Source organism: Camelus dromedarius, chromosome 13 (assembly GCF_036321535.1).
Source record: "Camelus dromedarius isolate mCamDro1 chromosome 13, mCamDro1.pat, whole genome shotgun sequence".
NCBI classification, from domain to species: domain Eukaryota; kingdom Metazoa; phylum Chordata; class Mammalia; order Artiodactyla; family Camelidae; genus Camelus; species Camelus dromedarius.
Window position 1 is genome coordinate 68,834,037 of NC_087448.1, and position 15,811 is coordinate 68,849,847.

At 50.2% G+C, this 15,811-nt stretch overlaps 1 protein-coding gene across 3 annotated transcripts in view; it reads right to left on the minus strand.

Moving 5' to 3' along the window:
• Positions 1–15,811, minus strand: part of TNFRSF19 (TNF receptor superfamily member 19) — a 68,462-nt gene that overhangs the window by 17,062 nt on the left and 35,589 nt on the right. For all 3 annotated transcript variants that reach the window (XM_064493269.1, XM_010988748.3, XM_031465746.2), the window contains exon 5: positions 14,696–14,781. In XM_064493269.1, the coding sequence (XP_064349339.1) occupies positions 14,696–14,781 (86 nt within the window). The remainder of the gene's footprint in view (positions 1–14,695; positions 14,782–15,811) is intronic.

The window sequence follows — 15,811 nt, forward strand, 5'->3', positions numbered from 1 at the left end:
GCAGGACTTGCCCCAGGGAAGCAGCAAGGACCAACCACCCAGAGATCAACCACGTAATACGCGGTAGGTACACGCAAGGGGAGCAGGCGCACCGCCAGCTCAGCCACGCTAAGAAAGCACCTGCCAAAGCCCAACCCCTCTTCACGATAAAAACACTCAATAATAAGGAAGAGTGCTTGCCTGTGCCACCCCCGCCAGCGGCTCTCCGCACCCCCAGCGCCCGGGAGGCATGCCGTGCGCCCCCCGAGCAGACGTGGGCAGAGCCGGAGGCCGCGGCAGACCGGGGCTGCTGCCGCCGCTGCTTCCCCCCGGGCGGACTTGCTCACCTCAGACAACTGTGGTAGCACTTCCAGATCCTCCTCCCAGAATGGTCAACACATACAAGGGCCTTACACAGTGGAATATTAAGAAAACAAAACAAACAAACAAACAACTTGGATTTAAAAATGAGCAGAGGATCTGAACAGACATTTTTCCCGAGAAGACATCAGATGTCCAGCAGGGAGATGAAAAGATGTTTAACATCGCTAATCAGCAGGGAAATGCAGATGAAAACCACAGCGAGATATCACCCCCCACCTGTCAGAATGGCTATTATCAAAAAGACAAAACATAACACGTGATGGCAAGGGTGTGGAGGAAAGGGACCCTCCTGCGCTGTCGGTGGGAACGTAAACTGGCACAGCCAGCACAGGGACACTATGGAGGCTCCTGAAAGATTAAAAATAGAACCACTATATTTAAAAAAATTACTGACCTTGCCCATTGTGGCTGCCTACAAATTCATTACTGAATGAATCTCTGAACTAAAATGAAACCAAAATGTGATTTTGAGACGCGACAGCACAAAGTGAAACGGGAGGAGCAAAGCTCACTGGGCGTTCAGGACAAGCAGCGATCGGCTTTCACTCCTCAGTAAGCAAGCTTACCTAAAGTGAGAGAGTACCACCTTTCAAATGAACGACGGAAGGATGTGCACTAGGATTTGCAGCTTTCTTGAAGGAATCATTCCGACCTTACTTCTGAAGCATCGCCCAAATGTATATATGTAATTTTGACTCGACATCTCTGTTTACTGGAATCTGAGCCTAGTAAATACTGGCCAGACTACCTTCTAACACCTGTCCCTGGGACCGTCAGTTGTGTGCAAGTAGAAACAAACGTTCGTCATGTCAGACCGGTTTTCAAACATGTTCTGAGTGCTGAGCTTTCCAAGTTAGTGCCCCAAACGATTTTTTATTGATTTTCCTTTTTGAACCGAGAGCCCAGCAGCAGCAGCAGCACAGCTCTGCAAGCATTTTTCTTTTGTTGAGCAGCACTGTGACGTTTGTTTATAAATACGGAACTTCTGAGTTTCATTCTTTCTTTTAAGTCCCTTCCAGGCACCGCCCTAATTATCAGTCCTTTCATGATTTAAATACAAGAGAATCTAGGCAGAACCCCAAGGCAGCCTCAAGCTCGCTTTCTTTTAATATCCACACAGATGATTCACAAAAACAGTTTTATTACAAGCAGAACCCACCCCTGAGATGTAAACGTCTGTATCTTTACTTCCCACTCAGTCAGGCTGGGTGAAGCCCCGAGGGTGCGTGAAGTAACCTGGAGTAGCTGAAAGGCTACAGGACCAAGAACCCCGGCCCTGTGATGGCACTGAGGGTCCCTGTGGGACTGCGGGATGGCGGTGCCTCAGGGCACCGAGGGCGGTGGACCCTGCGATCCCCCGTGGAGCACCCCTGAGCCCTCTCTCGGTCCCCGATTCTGCCTTGATCAATTTCTGCTTCCCTCTGGGCTGCTGCCCATCATGGCTTCACTGCTGTTCTCAGCCTGTGACCATGCTCCCTGGGAGGAGACCGTCGAGAAAACGTGGCCCGTCCTTCCTGAAACTGGAGCCGGGAGGGTGGTGGATATAATTCCATCCACTCTTAAATGGAAAGCATTAGGAGTGCTTTATGCTTTTCCTCTCAGACTTACATACAGCGTCCTTCCTTTAGGTTAGCAGTAAACATCACCTCTATTATAAGCCGTTTAAAAAGATACACAGCCCAATTCTAAAATGGCTCGTTATTCCATTATCCTTTGAGTTAAACACAGAAAGACCAAATCTTGCAATTAAAACACTAGTGATACGAACCAAAGCCTTTGACTGCGTTCTGGGAAGCTTCCGCCAAAACATTTTTTCTGAATTTCCTACCCAAGAAGAGGTGTGATTGGAAAAGTAGAAATTTCCTCTACATAACAGGACTATCGGTTCTTTTTCTGGCCTATCAGTTCTTATCTGCAACTTTATCTCTGCTCTTAGAAAATCTTAACAGAAGCCAGTGGAGAAACAAGGGAATTGACTGTTAACAATCTGGAGCTGACAGAGCACTATTATGAATCGAAGGGTTAAAGATAAGAACACAGTATCAGTGCTTTAATTATGTGGAAGAGTAACTGCTTCCACTTTACCCGTGACCGTTACCTGACAGGGTCACTCTCCCTCCACGGGGGGGACGCGTTAGTGGCCAGGGGGTCGGTGATGGCGTGTATGTATTTCCAATAAGCTGGCTCAGGTCTGAAGTTAAGTAGGAATGTGGGGGTTTCAGATGCTCACCAACACAGCTAGCTACATTTTCTGATACCAATTACTCACTTGTGTGGTTATAAAAACTGATTTTAAAAACTCGGGCAGAAGTCACCAAGTCACTACTTGGTGTGTGTAGACATGGGCTTGGGTCCCTATCCAACTGACGCCCTATTTTCCATCCCAAACCTCGTCCAACTAAATACACGGACTCCCACTACACATTTTAACGGTCTCCGGCAGCCAAGGCCTTCCTCCTGGAGATGGCGCCGCCCACAGCCACCTCGACTGCTCCGTCACCCGCCCACATGTCTGACTAGTGCAAGTGCCGGCTGAGTCGTCAAGTGCTTGACGACTGAAGCACAGGTGCTGTGATCCTGTCAGGGGGGTTCTGTTTTGTTCCTAAGCCGAAAAGCCGCAGTACCATTTCTCTCACTGTGACTACAACAGTGAGTTCTTTGTATGTCAATGGCCAGAAAAATCAAGAATGATTCTAGAATATCCTTTTGCATCCAGCAGGGTATATACTGCTTTGAAAACCATCTTTTCAAATACCTGGGTCTCTGTCCTCTCCTTCCTCCCAACAGCCTCTCCTCGGTTCTCACTCCCCATCTCCTCCTCCTGTGTCCAGCGGGCCCTGACTGCTGCCTGGATGGGCCCCAGGGCTGTTCTGTTTGGACCCCACAGTGGTGGCTGGGGCTCTGCCTGTGACACAAAGGCAAGGTGTGGACTCTCAGAGCCACTAGCTCTTGCCAGCACTGGCCCAGGGACCCGAGGAGCCCGGGGAGAACCACCTGCCAGGTGTGGAAGTGCTGAGCTGGGGCGTGGCCCTAGAGCGAGGGGGTGACGTGAGCCGCGTCCCGACCAGACCTGTCGCCCCCCAGGAGCGGAGTAACTGACACTCACCAGTCACTGTTGACTCTGTAGTCAACAAGGAGTGGTAAAGATGCCTCTTTTCCAATTTCTTTAAATTTGGCCTTGGAGCTTATTTATTGAATGACCTGAAGGGCTAGAGGTCAGAGGGGATCCGGAAGTCCAACCTCAACATGCAGAAGCACCCCGGGAAGGGAGAAAATCCAGGCAGGAACTCACTCCAGGGAGGCTGAAGGTCGCCGTGGCTGAGACCTGGTCTGTTACTTAAACTCCGTTTCTGTTCTTCTTAATCTTGCTCCCAGATTACTTGGCCTGAGATCTGCTCCCCACCATGACGGTGCAGGTCAAATACGATCATGCCCATCTCTGTGCGGAAAAGGACGCAGAGAGGACAGAGAAGGCCACTGTCACAACAGAGTGGCTGGCGGGGCAGGGAGGTGAACCTCAGGTCATCAGTGCCCACAGTGCCACCACGGGGTCCACTAAAGACTTTGACCACCCTGTGCCGGTCAGAGAAGAGTCTGTTATGCCAAGAGTGAGCTCATTACCTCAGATTTCTCTTTGGCACTTGGTGGATTCTAAGTATAACTGTTTGGTACTTTAATTACAATTAACACCATCATTAACACAAAAAAATGAGCCTCAAAACAGCAGCAGATTGTCTATACCATTTCCCTGCAGAGACAATGAATTTTTTCCTTGCTTTCAAGGATGTTTTTTTTCTTTTTTGTTATCCCACAGCCCTAGAAGGTCTTGCTGAGTTTACTTGACTGAAGAAACAACGAGGCTTTTAAACTTCTGCACCAAGAAACAGAGAAGACACCATAAAAGAAACACATCATTATGGCCTCCAACATCTGTGCTAAAGGACACACGAGCTCAAAATTGTTTGGCTTCAACTGAGATGGGGCTGCCATCTGGGAATCCAAACGAAGAGATGACTGCTTAACCCCTTGCGTGCCAGCCTCCACGTGGGGCTCCAGCCCCTGTGTCCCTGGAGCGAAGGCACGAGCTCCTCACTCCACCTCATCCTGGAAGAGGCAACGCCTGGCGAGGCAGGCTTTTGCCTGAGGACTCTGCATCCTCTCGTCTTCAGGCTCTGTTATTAGTCAAGTGAATAACGCTAACTTACCTCCCTGCAGGATGTGAAGAAGCCATCTTCTGTGAAATGACTCTAAGATGATGAAACTCAAGTTACTTCCGCCCATTAACTTCCAACTGAGAGAAAAAAATGGACCTGTGTCCTGCCCAGTGGAATATGGCTGGGTCTAGACTGGAGAGGAAATTTCTGGATGGAGACTGTGTTTCTGCTCTCTCCTACCCCAGCAGAACTGACTCTGCTGTTCATTTATTTGTAACTTGACAGCTGACAGAACTTTGGGAAAGAGCATGACTCTGGGTTAGGCCGGGAGGAGCGTGTATTTCTCGAGGTTTGGAATGTGAAGGAGATGCAGGAATTCAATCGAGGAGTCCAGCCTCTTTTAAAATTATTAGATCTTCATTTAGTACATGAAAAAAACCAGGACACAGACAAGTAACTTGTCTGAAAGTTAGGTGTTGGCGGGTAGAGCTCAGAGGTAAGAGCGCACGCTTAGCCTGCACCAGGTCCTGGGTTCCATCCCCAGCGCTTCTGTTAGATAAATAAATAAACCTAACTACCTCCCCCACCACAAAAAAAAAAAAAAAAAAAAAAAAAAGGAGAGAAAGAAAGTGAGGTGTTAGAACCAGAACGCAAGCCCCCTTTATAATGAAGATTCAATGAGCTTATCCACGAAAAACATCAAGCAGATGTTAGTCTGCCTTAGTCCTGGGACAATCAAACGAGGCAGTTAGGTGAGCGGGTCCCTCCAGTGCTAATGAGTGTTAGAAGTTAGACAGAGGTCTCCCTGACTTGCTGCTCAGATCTTCATGTGTCCCAGAGCCTAAAATAACAGAAAACACTCGTGACGCAGTACAATCTCATGATACGATGGAAAACTGGAGGTCACCTCTTCCAAATTTCTGTTTTGCCCAAGTTTAGGAAAAACTCAACCAAATGTTATTCTTCTGGAATTTTCTTTCACATCACAGAGCAGGCAGACTGTAACAAATACTATTATATTATTACTATAACTAATAATTAAGTAAATTAAATGCGTTAATTTAGTTAGTTAGGCTAATCACTAACTCTTGAGAGAAGGGTGGAAAGCCTGCTCTTCCAAGTGCAGAAGGACATGCGTCGTGTCAGCCAGACCTGTTGTATCTAACTGGTCCCCCTGCCGCTTTAAGGGGGAGGGTGGGGGGAGGTAATTACGTTCTTTACTCATTTAATGGAGGCACTGAGGACGGAGCCCAGGACCCGGCTCGCTAAGCACGCGCTCCACCCCTGGGCTGCACCCTCCCCCGGGAAGGGTCTTTTCAAAATGTGAAGTCAGCTCACGTCACTCCTAAGTTAACACTTCCCCTCACCCTCAGAGTAAAGAGTGGGGTCCTCACAGCCTGGGCCCTACTTGGTCTACACCCTCCCCCGAGGCCTCCACCCACTCCCTGGGCTCCTGCCTCTGCCACGGCCAGCTCCCTCCTCCTGCGCGTCAGGGCCCTGTCCTGGGGTCCCCTTGCTTAGGCCTTCCCTGGCCACCTTATTTCAAACAGTACCCCTACTCTGAGGCCGTACGAGGCCGACGCCTCGAGGACGGGGATCTCAGTCTGTTTCACCACGGGGTCCGCAGCACCTGCACCAGCGCTCAGACAGGAGTCAGTGTATTTGTCCGTGAACAAGAGGACTGACTGGCCTGCAGGTCAGGCACAACGTCAGAGACGTGTCTTTGTGCCCTCAGATATCTGAGCTAGCCTCAGGCCCTTAGAACGGATCCCTGCCAGGCTTCCTGAGGGAATCAGACAACACAGAGAATTTTAAAATCGATCTCTCTCACTTTAAGGAAAAGCAGGCCTCCCAGGACCCTGCAGAGCTTTCTAGGAAAGACTGATTTTCAATGTACATTTTAGTTTGATGCTGAAGGTTTTGCAGAAAATCACTAACAGACAGAATTCAACATTCCACACCATAACCCTTTGGTCTCTGCATAGAAAATGAAATGTGGACAGAGAACAGTGACAGGTGCCCAGGTGAAGTTTTTCAAATGCAAGAGAAGCAAAGGATATCTAGGACAGTGGGAAGTGGTGGGGGAGAGCCCGAGGACACTCCAGGTGCCGCTGGAGAGGGCACCCCTGCGGGAGAGGACAGAGGTGGTCCGCAGCTTCCCGGGAGATGCTGACGCAGGTGCGCACACTGACCTGGAGGCGGGGGGCCCTCACACACCGCCTCCGGGGAGCAACGGCCCTGCGGCGCCAGAGGGAATCACTGCTAAGCTCAGACCCTGCGTGCTCCCACTGCAGGGTTGGCAGAACCCGTGAGATGGCTTGTCCCCACGCTTGTTTATCTTCAGCATGTCTCAGGTACACACACAAATCACTGTTCCATTTGTAAAAGTCCACAAGGTAATGAAACAGGCCTGCCGGATTTTATATTTCTTTTTAAATAAACTGTACTTAATCTAACATTCATTTAATTTAGTGATGGCCTCCAACAACCCACAACCTGTTTCTTCATGAGTAAATATTTAAACCAGCTCATTGACTTTAAATGTCTAAAAGAGACTGAAGATAAAGGCCAAGAAGTTAGATTTCTAGCCACCTGGGTAATGATCAACTGCTCCCGTTCCCGGAGGACCAGATCAAAGTTTCCCGCGCCTCCAGCTCAGAGCATCTCCAGGCCCGACGGGAACACGGTCAGCGAACCAGTGAAGGCATTTAAACCGCCCTTTCCTCTGTTTCTCTTAGTTCAGCACAAAGTGAATGGCTTACAAATATTTGGCAATTTTATCCCGGGGGAACAGAATGCATGTAGAAGCACATGACTTTCAGAAACATTTTTCTCTTAAGAATTTTTGGTTTTCATAATGTTAATAAAACCAGGGCTAAGGAAAGATAAACCTTTGAAATAGCTAAATAATCATTCGGAGCAGCCGCACTTATCCCTGAGAGTGGCCAAGCCGTCAAAACCACCCAGCTATTTTCTCCAACATCCTCAGGCAAGTTTGGTATTTTCAGAAAACGGTTGTTTACCTCCACAAGTAAATCCACTTAAAAAAGGATGAACCATTTTTCGATAGAGATCATTTGAAATAAATTACAGCAGCTTTCCCTTTTCTTAAAAAGAATGTCAACAAGTGAGATGGGGTCACCCCTGCCCCACCCCTTCTGGGTCCAGAATAAAAATGCGAACTGTAACCACGGTGCTGAGTGGTATCAGAAGACCCCAGGGGTCAGTCGTCCCTCGGGGTGGGGGTAGGTCCACCAGCCTTGCACTGAATGGCACAAAATCACGGAGTCCTTGGTGGTCTGTGGTGTCCTGACCCCTCCCTGCTGGACGCAGGCTGCCACTGCTTGCTGCTCCCCTCATCTCCCCCGGCCCTCCCACCACCAGCTGGGCTGGAAGACTAACGTCCACAAAGAAGCATCAGTGGATCCCCCGGGGGGCCCATAAGGCATCCTCCGGGCAGAGAGCATTCGTGTGGGGACCCTCCCGGGAGCCCTGGCCATTTCTGTCTCCGTGGTTTCCACATCAGCCTTCCATGACCGCTATTTTAGACTGTTTCTCAACAAAGTAAGGAAAGCACATCATACTGAGGAAGAGAAAGGGAGGAAAAGCAGGGAACTCTGGTGAGTGGAAGGAAGAGCAGAGAACAGGTCCCTAAACCAGCAGACGAAGCAGCGAGCAGCAGAGGGCGTCGGCTGCCGGTGGGGCAGGGGCTCTATGATCAGCGCCCACCAGCCCCTGCCCTCCCTGCCCTCCCTTGCCCTCCTGTCCCTGAAGCTTCTGCTTCGCAGGAAGGGGCCAGATCTTGAAGAAGCTGCCCTTCTCTCTGCTTGGGAGGCACGGGGTCGCCCCTCTGTCCTCAAACAGCCCGGGGCAGCTGTTTCCTCTTCCCCGCCCGACACTTGCTCCCTCAACGTCCTCGGTAAACTGAACCCTTAATTAGCACAGAGTGGCTTTGTGGGCCCATCCTGCAAAGACTCCAGTGAGGACTCTGGGAAGTCAGGCCACTAAGCAGGAGCAGAACTCTGCTGCAGAAACAGAAAATAGACACAGGCACACCACGCGCCGTCTCCAAAGCAGACGGACGGACTTTTGGATTCCAAGCCTCTCCTCTGTACCCCCTTCTCTGTCACTCGCTCTGATCAGACTCAGTGTTTAAGGGCCCACGGTGAGCGGTCCCGGGCACTGGGATGATGGTGGGAACTGGCTTCTGAACCTCAGGAGTGCAGGTGAGACACTCAGAATTCACCACAAGGAACTTCAACACCCACACAGGCACTGATTTCCAAACACTCCCCATTTACTTCCTTTTAAATTTGTTTTCTTTAAAACAGGGGTTTACCTGGCACCCTTACTTTAAAACAATTTCGCATTGCAGGTGGAGAGACAAAAATATCAGTGCCTTTGGGCACATGAACACCCTGCGGGCACCCACCCACTGACACCCCTGTGGGACGGCTCCTGCACAGGGGTGTGAACAGAGCACTGCGACCGGGGCAGCCCTGCGGCCCAGCGGGAGCCCTAAACCCACGGGGCACCTCGCTCGGTAATGCCGTTAGACTGCCGCATGGGGTAGCGTGTGAAACACATTCACGTCTCAAGTGGAGAAAGGACACCAAATCACATGTACGGCATAATATACCCATTTTAAAAAACCCAGTAGCACAGATAGAAAAAAAGACTAAAAAGGAAACCTTGAGAATGCTGTAGTTTTGCTCTGTAAGCTCTCGTGCTGGAAAGGTTTTGTTTACAAAGCTCTCCCCTCCTTTTTTCTACTAAATTAAAAATATCATCTTCAGTGAGCAAACAATTCTTTTAAACGTTTATTTTGAAATGACTGTTATTCATTATTCACAAGATGGCCTGCGTTTCCTTTGGAAAACAATCAATCTTTAATAGCTCGATGCATTACTTACTGGCGCAGAGACCTGCGGTTTTCTGAGCGCATTAAGCCGTGTAAATTCCTGAATGCGCTGCAGGTCAGCACAGCTCCTGCCTTTCCTTCTCCCCCTTGGGGCGACTTATCTGATCTCTTATCTCTTCGGAATCACCTGGCTTGTTTTACCAAGCCCCCAAGAACAAAGCAAACATCTAGGTTAAACACCCTACAATAAAACCGCTTTGAATTTTTTCAAAACCATCTGTTCCAAACACAGCATTTGTTCCAAATTAAGTCAACATTGCTGAAAGAAATCACACAAAATCTGCATCTCTTATCAAGCCCAGGGCAGGATAGACCTCTTCTAAAATTTCTCATATATTTTTCTCTATTTTTCCTCATGCTCCAGAAGAATGCACCTTGCTGGGAGGTGACGTTACCATGAGGGGCAAAGCCTGAAGCAGGAATTTCTACGTAAAGGGTGCCTTTTTATTTATCTGCAGTTTACAGACGTCAACCAGTCATCCTCCCGACTCAGTGCTGTGGGTGCACTAATCAATTCTGTTCACACGTCCATCACTATTGTGGGGGAGGCGAGCTTAAGGCTCGTGCTGGGTGGGCAGCGGGCGAGAGCCCTTGGGTGCTGGGACAGAGGAAGGTGGCCAGCCTGAGCAGGGTCTTTGCAGCCTGGTGTTCTGGCCACTCGAGTCACCAAAACATCTACTGCAACCCCTTTCCAAGTAACCTTCACTGCTCACCCACCAGTGCAGGCGGACGCCCAGCAAGTCAACATCCAAGCCTACTGCACCCGAGCTCCTCCCGCGTGGGCCAGCTCCCAGCCCCGCAAACAGCGGGGCCCCAGGGGACGCAGGCAGGTGCGGCCATCATTTGGAAAAAGGCAGGCATGTTTCCTAACACGTCTCCATTCAGTTCTACCTAAACCCGCCAACGTGGGCATGACTGTCCCCATTTTCCAAGGAACAAGCAGAGGTTCGAAGTGGTGAGGTGCCTGAAGGGATACCATCCATACAAGGCCGAGCCTGGACGTGAACCCAGACTTCCAGCAGCAGGTCCCATGTGGTGTCCCCCCTCACTCCTCTGGTCTGAGAGATGCCAGGGTTCTGAGGACTTCTAAAGACTGGGCCAATAATAAATAGTCATGGAGGAGAGAAACGTCCTTCCAGTTTTTAAAATCACCTTACAAGGAATACAGGTGTGCCTGACAAAGAGAGGGATTCATATTCAGGTGTTCTTTACTACAAACCTAGCAGCAGAGAGCGGACCTAGTATCTGACAGCTGACGTCTCCCCACCCGTTACGCTGTGCCCTTTCCTGTCGAGGGGGGCAGGTACCCACACTCGCTGCTGATCTTTGGACCACTGCCTCTGCTGAACACCACGCCCCTGGGCAGCCACTTGGAACTTTTCAAGACAGCAACTCCTCCCAAATGCCGGGAGATGAGACCTGAGCATCCAGGGTGCCCTGCACGGTAGGAGGAACGAGGGAGGGGGCTGAGAGCTTGGAGACCCTGCCCACGCCGGATGCTGCAGAGAACACTACAGACCCCTGACTGTTTCGTACGTACAACAGCCTGAAGCCGGTGGGGGCCGCCCCAGTCTACAGAGGTGACACCTAGCCCCCCAGGAGTTCAGTCACCTGCCAGTTACCCCAGCCAAGACAAGGATGGACCTGGGTGGCCCTCTGGAGAGCGGACAGAAGTGTAGGACGTTTTCAATCTTGCGTTTTCTGTTTGCCTGGAATCTCAGGAAGCAAACCTCTGGTTTGTTTCAGGCATTATCTAAATACGAGACAGCGTACTACGTTCATTACAATTACCCTGGTGTTGGTAACGCAGACAGTCGCCCTTTTAAAGACTCGTCTGCGTCTGCTCTAGGCTGCACATTTCGGGTACAGCTCACGTGTGTCTCGGGGCAGCTTCAGAGGCGGCCTGAGCCGCCCCCGCGGCGGATGCCCCCACGGTGCCAGGGGAGAAGCGAGTAAGGCCCCCCTGCAGCCACAGCCCGGTGGGGCCTCGGGGCCCGCTCTTCTCTAACGGCCCCCGTCCTCTCTGCAACGAGGCCCTCCAGCACCCGTGCGGGCCCAGCCTCGCCTGCCGCCCTTCTGTTCTCTCGTGTGAGACGGTCAGCCCCTCAGCTCGCTCCTTCCCTCCAGCCTGCACGTGAGCAGATGTTCTCTCATCTAAAACCAAAGCCAAACAGAATGTGTCCCGCCCGCACATGCCCCGCGCCATCTCCGTCTGGACAGAGTCCTCTGAGAGCACCTCCACTCCTCCTCTCGCTCTCCCTGCCCATTTCGCAGTCGTCTAACTCCCAGGGCCATTACTCACTAAAACCGTCCTCAGAGACCTCGCGGGGCTCCATCCCAGGGTGCTTCCAGGCTCAGCAGACTGGACCCGCACAGCCGCCCGGGGCTGCAGGATGCTCGGCTCCCCGCTGCCTCCTTCCCAGGCTCCCCCTCCCCTGGCGGGTCCTCTCCATCCTGCTCAGAAGTCCCGGGTGGGAGAGCCTCCCTCTGGCTCCTGTGTCATCATCCATCACCAGTTCCTAGAGCTATGGATCCCCCCGGCGAGGACGGATCAGTCACAACGTGCGCCAGGCGTGTGGTGTCTGAACAGCGGTTCAGAGGAGGGACCTGACAGCTCCCCACCACGCTGCGTGCTCGGTGAAAGACAGGACTGGGTCGCCCTGTGCCCCTCAGTGTGCCGCACGCCCAGTGGGCACCAGACATTTGCTCAGCAGGGAAGTGTGCCTCCCAAGACGATGCTATTTCCCTGGACCAATCAGATTCTCCCCTTCAGGAGCCTGAACAGCAGCCCACAGAGTGTGGGGGGAAACCAGGGGACGTAAGCTGGTCCTGCAGGCTGAGAAAGCAGCTGTGGGAACCTCCAGCTGCGGGGGCCACAGCCCCCAGACTCCAGGGCCGCCTGGGGTCCAGCCTCTCACTACGAGGTGTGTCCCTGAAACAAGCCCCAGCACTCCAGGTAGCCTGTGTGGCACCACCATCTTCAAGCCTAGTGGCCAAACAACACAGGAACTCCTCCAGGGAATCACTGCAGAAGCATTTCTCCGCGGATGAGTGGAAAAGCTCAAAGCAGAAGAAATGAAAACATAAGGCGCCTTACATAATTTCCCCCAAAGACTTCAAGATCTCTTTTGAGGAGATTAGTTGCGTTCTGGAATTATTCCCAAGAACTGTGCCAAAGGCAGCAAACCTTCCTTTAGAGAGATAAGGATTAAGGCTCACTGAAGACCACCAGACTGTGGTTTCATAGTTCAAAAGGCTATTAGCTGTGCATGCTGCATTTCTGACTCTGAAAAATAATTTTTTTCCTTTGCTTTCTAAAAAGTTTCCTATAAGGAGAAATACATCTATACATATAAATTACACTTGCCTGTTTTCTTTTCAAATTGTAACTTACTCAGGGCTTTACAAGACATTAAAAGTTAAATGTGAAATCTATGCTTAAAGGCTAATTTATGATGCCCAAACTTAGCCAGATCCCCAAAGGCAAAAATTCCAATGCCTCAGACTTATGACTAGATTACATTAAATTTAAACCCAATAAATTAAAGGAAAAAAAAAACCCAGTACTTTCCAACTCTACACTGGGCAATACTGATCTCTTTACTAAATCTTTTTATGGTGGTTTGGGATGAAGAGCATATTCTTTGCTTTCTGGATAAAATGATGGCTGAGCTGACCCACGGGCAAGGCCGGGTTGCCGCCATGTTTTAATTGGCAAGAAGACGTGTCCTTTGATGGGCTGTATTGCAAAGAGAGGCTTTCAGTATCTCCTCTATGTCAGAGTTTTAGTTTTTGTTAAATGATGAACATTAAAGCTAGCAATACAAGAAGAATTCAACATGGAGTGGATCACGTCAGCCAACAGAGGACAGACTGGACAGCTGGGTTCTTCTCAGGAGACAGTAGGGAGTGATGGGAAGGACACGGTATCTGGAGCCAGACAGACCTGGGGTTGAGTACTGTCTCTGCCAAGTACCAGCCAACAACGGAAAGTTACCAGCCCCCTGGAAGTGCCGTCCTCACTGACTAATGTGACTGATGCTGGGACACTGAGAAAATTAATGCAAATTGTGACCAGTACACAGCAGGCATTCAATATGGCAATGAATTGTTTGGCAAACATTGACCTATTATAAAGACTCAGGTCAAGGTACACTTCTATAAAAGTTAGAGTCTTCCATTCTTTCTGCCTTTCCATCACTTCAGACGCAGAAAGTGATGCATTTTGGTAAAGGGCATAATTATGTGGGCTGCAAAATTCCATGACACTCTTGGAAACCAACGTACCATGTGACCTTGTCAAGTAACGAGATAACTTTCAGTTAATTTAGAGGGGCTTCTGTCCCCCAGAGAAGCAAGAGGAGAGATTCCATGCACGGAAATGCTATCAAAGCAACCCCCAGGTGAACATCTGCGTCACTCACGCTCCCCCGGAAGGCGAGAGTTACGTATGCAGAGAGCGCGCCCTCCCCGGCCTCCCTCCTGGACTGCGCTGTCCCCACAGCTCAGGAGAGCCCTGCTCAGCAGACAAGCCCGAGCACACCTGGCTCCTCTCCTGGCCCCCCGCTCCTGGGTTTCCAGCGGCCAGATCTGGGCTCAGAATGAAGAAGCCAGAGAAGCCGCCGTTTCCTATTCAAAATCAAGGCAGGCTGATAATTTGTAACAAATACCTCTTCTATCTAAGGAAAAAGTATGGTCAGAACATTCAACTAATGTTCATACAAAGAGGAAAAGGCACAATTTTCTCTTTACCAACATGTGATGGGTTTTCTCGTTATGTATTTGTTAAATGAGAAAAACGAAGGAGCGGACGAAATGAACTGGGGTCCCACTGAATGACGCACTAATTAGGCAGGTGGTTCCCGAGAGGGACGTCCCTGGAGAGGCGCCACCCCACGTCAGCGTCTGGGGACCACAGACGGGAACACACGGATGTGTGCACAAAGACGTTATGCATTAGGCTCTGGACCCCCTAGTTAATTGGAGTGGCCTGAGTTATAATCGAGAATGAAAAATAGAGGTTTGAATGGAACACGGCAGCAGCAAAATGTCTGTATTTCACCCCGAGATTCAATCAATGGACACAGTTTGCTGACTGCGACACACAACAAAGGGGCTTTATGTCCTGCTGGGCGGCCGACAAAAGAGTGCTCGCTGTCAGCCCCTCAGCAGAGGGAGGCTCTGTTCCTTTCCCAACTGAAGGAAAGTTTTCAACAGAGGCCCAGAGCCCCCGTGCTGCCGGCCCGGTGTCACTCACAGTGCGGCTCGTAAGGGGGCGGGGGGTCCCCGCAAGGCACACACTCCACGTCCTGAAAACCGACGAGCATTGTCTTCCTATAAAACCTAGAAGAGAAGGAAAGTAGCCCTTGTTAGCTTTTTCATCAGAGCTCGCAGCTGCAGCAAACACATCTATGTCATAAATCACCGGCAGTCTCCATCACTGGTCCTGTTGGCAAAACCAAGATTCTCAAAGGCCTAAATGAAACAGCGTCTCAGACACATCCTTAGAGAGCTCCAAGCACACAGCAAACACCTAAGGATGTAACTCTACATGTAGCTTGAGGAGCCTCCATAGTGTTTTCCAGAGTGGCTGCACCAGTTCACATTCCCACCGACAGTGCACGAGGTTCCGATTTCTCCACACCCTCACTGACACCTGCTATTGTCTGCCTTCTGGTTATAGCCATCCTGGTGGGTTTGAGGTATGTGGTTTTTTTGTTTTTGTTTTTGTTTTTGTTTTTGCATTTCCCTGATTTCTAGTGACTTTGAGCATCTTTTTCTGTGCTTACTGGCCATTTGTGTATTTTCTTTGGAGAAATGTCCATTCAAACCCATATTTTAATTGGGTTATCTGTCCTTTTGTTATTGAGTTGTCAGAGCTCTTTATATATTGTAGATAAGACAGTCCCTTTTCACACACATGATTTACGAATAGTTCCTCTAATTCTGGGGGTTGTCTTTTCACTTTCTTGATAGTATCCTTTGAAGCACAAAAGACTTTAATTTTGATGACATCCAGTAGAGCTATTTTTTCTTTGGTTGCCTGTGCTGTTGGTGTAAGACCACTACTTTTTGCATCTGTGCAGGTGCTAAGTCTGTGCATAGGGAAAGGCTTGAATCTCTAGGTTCTTCCCTGCCCTGTTTCTGCCCTTCAGGCCCAGAGTGTTACCTGCCCTCTGGCCTCAATAAAGTCACAGAACTAGCACCGGGCCATATGGTCAAAGCCCTGACCCTGTGGGCATGTGCTGGCCGAGGACAGTGAGGCTCTCTGTCTGCAGTGACGTCAAGCCTGGATTCTGGTGGCAGTGTCCTGGTCGTGGCTCCAAGCTGCACTGCAGACTGGCTGTGTAATCTTGCCTGAATAACCTTCAAC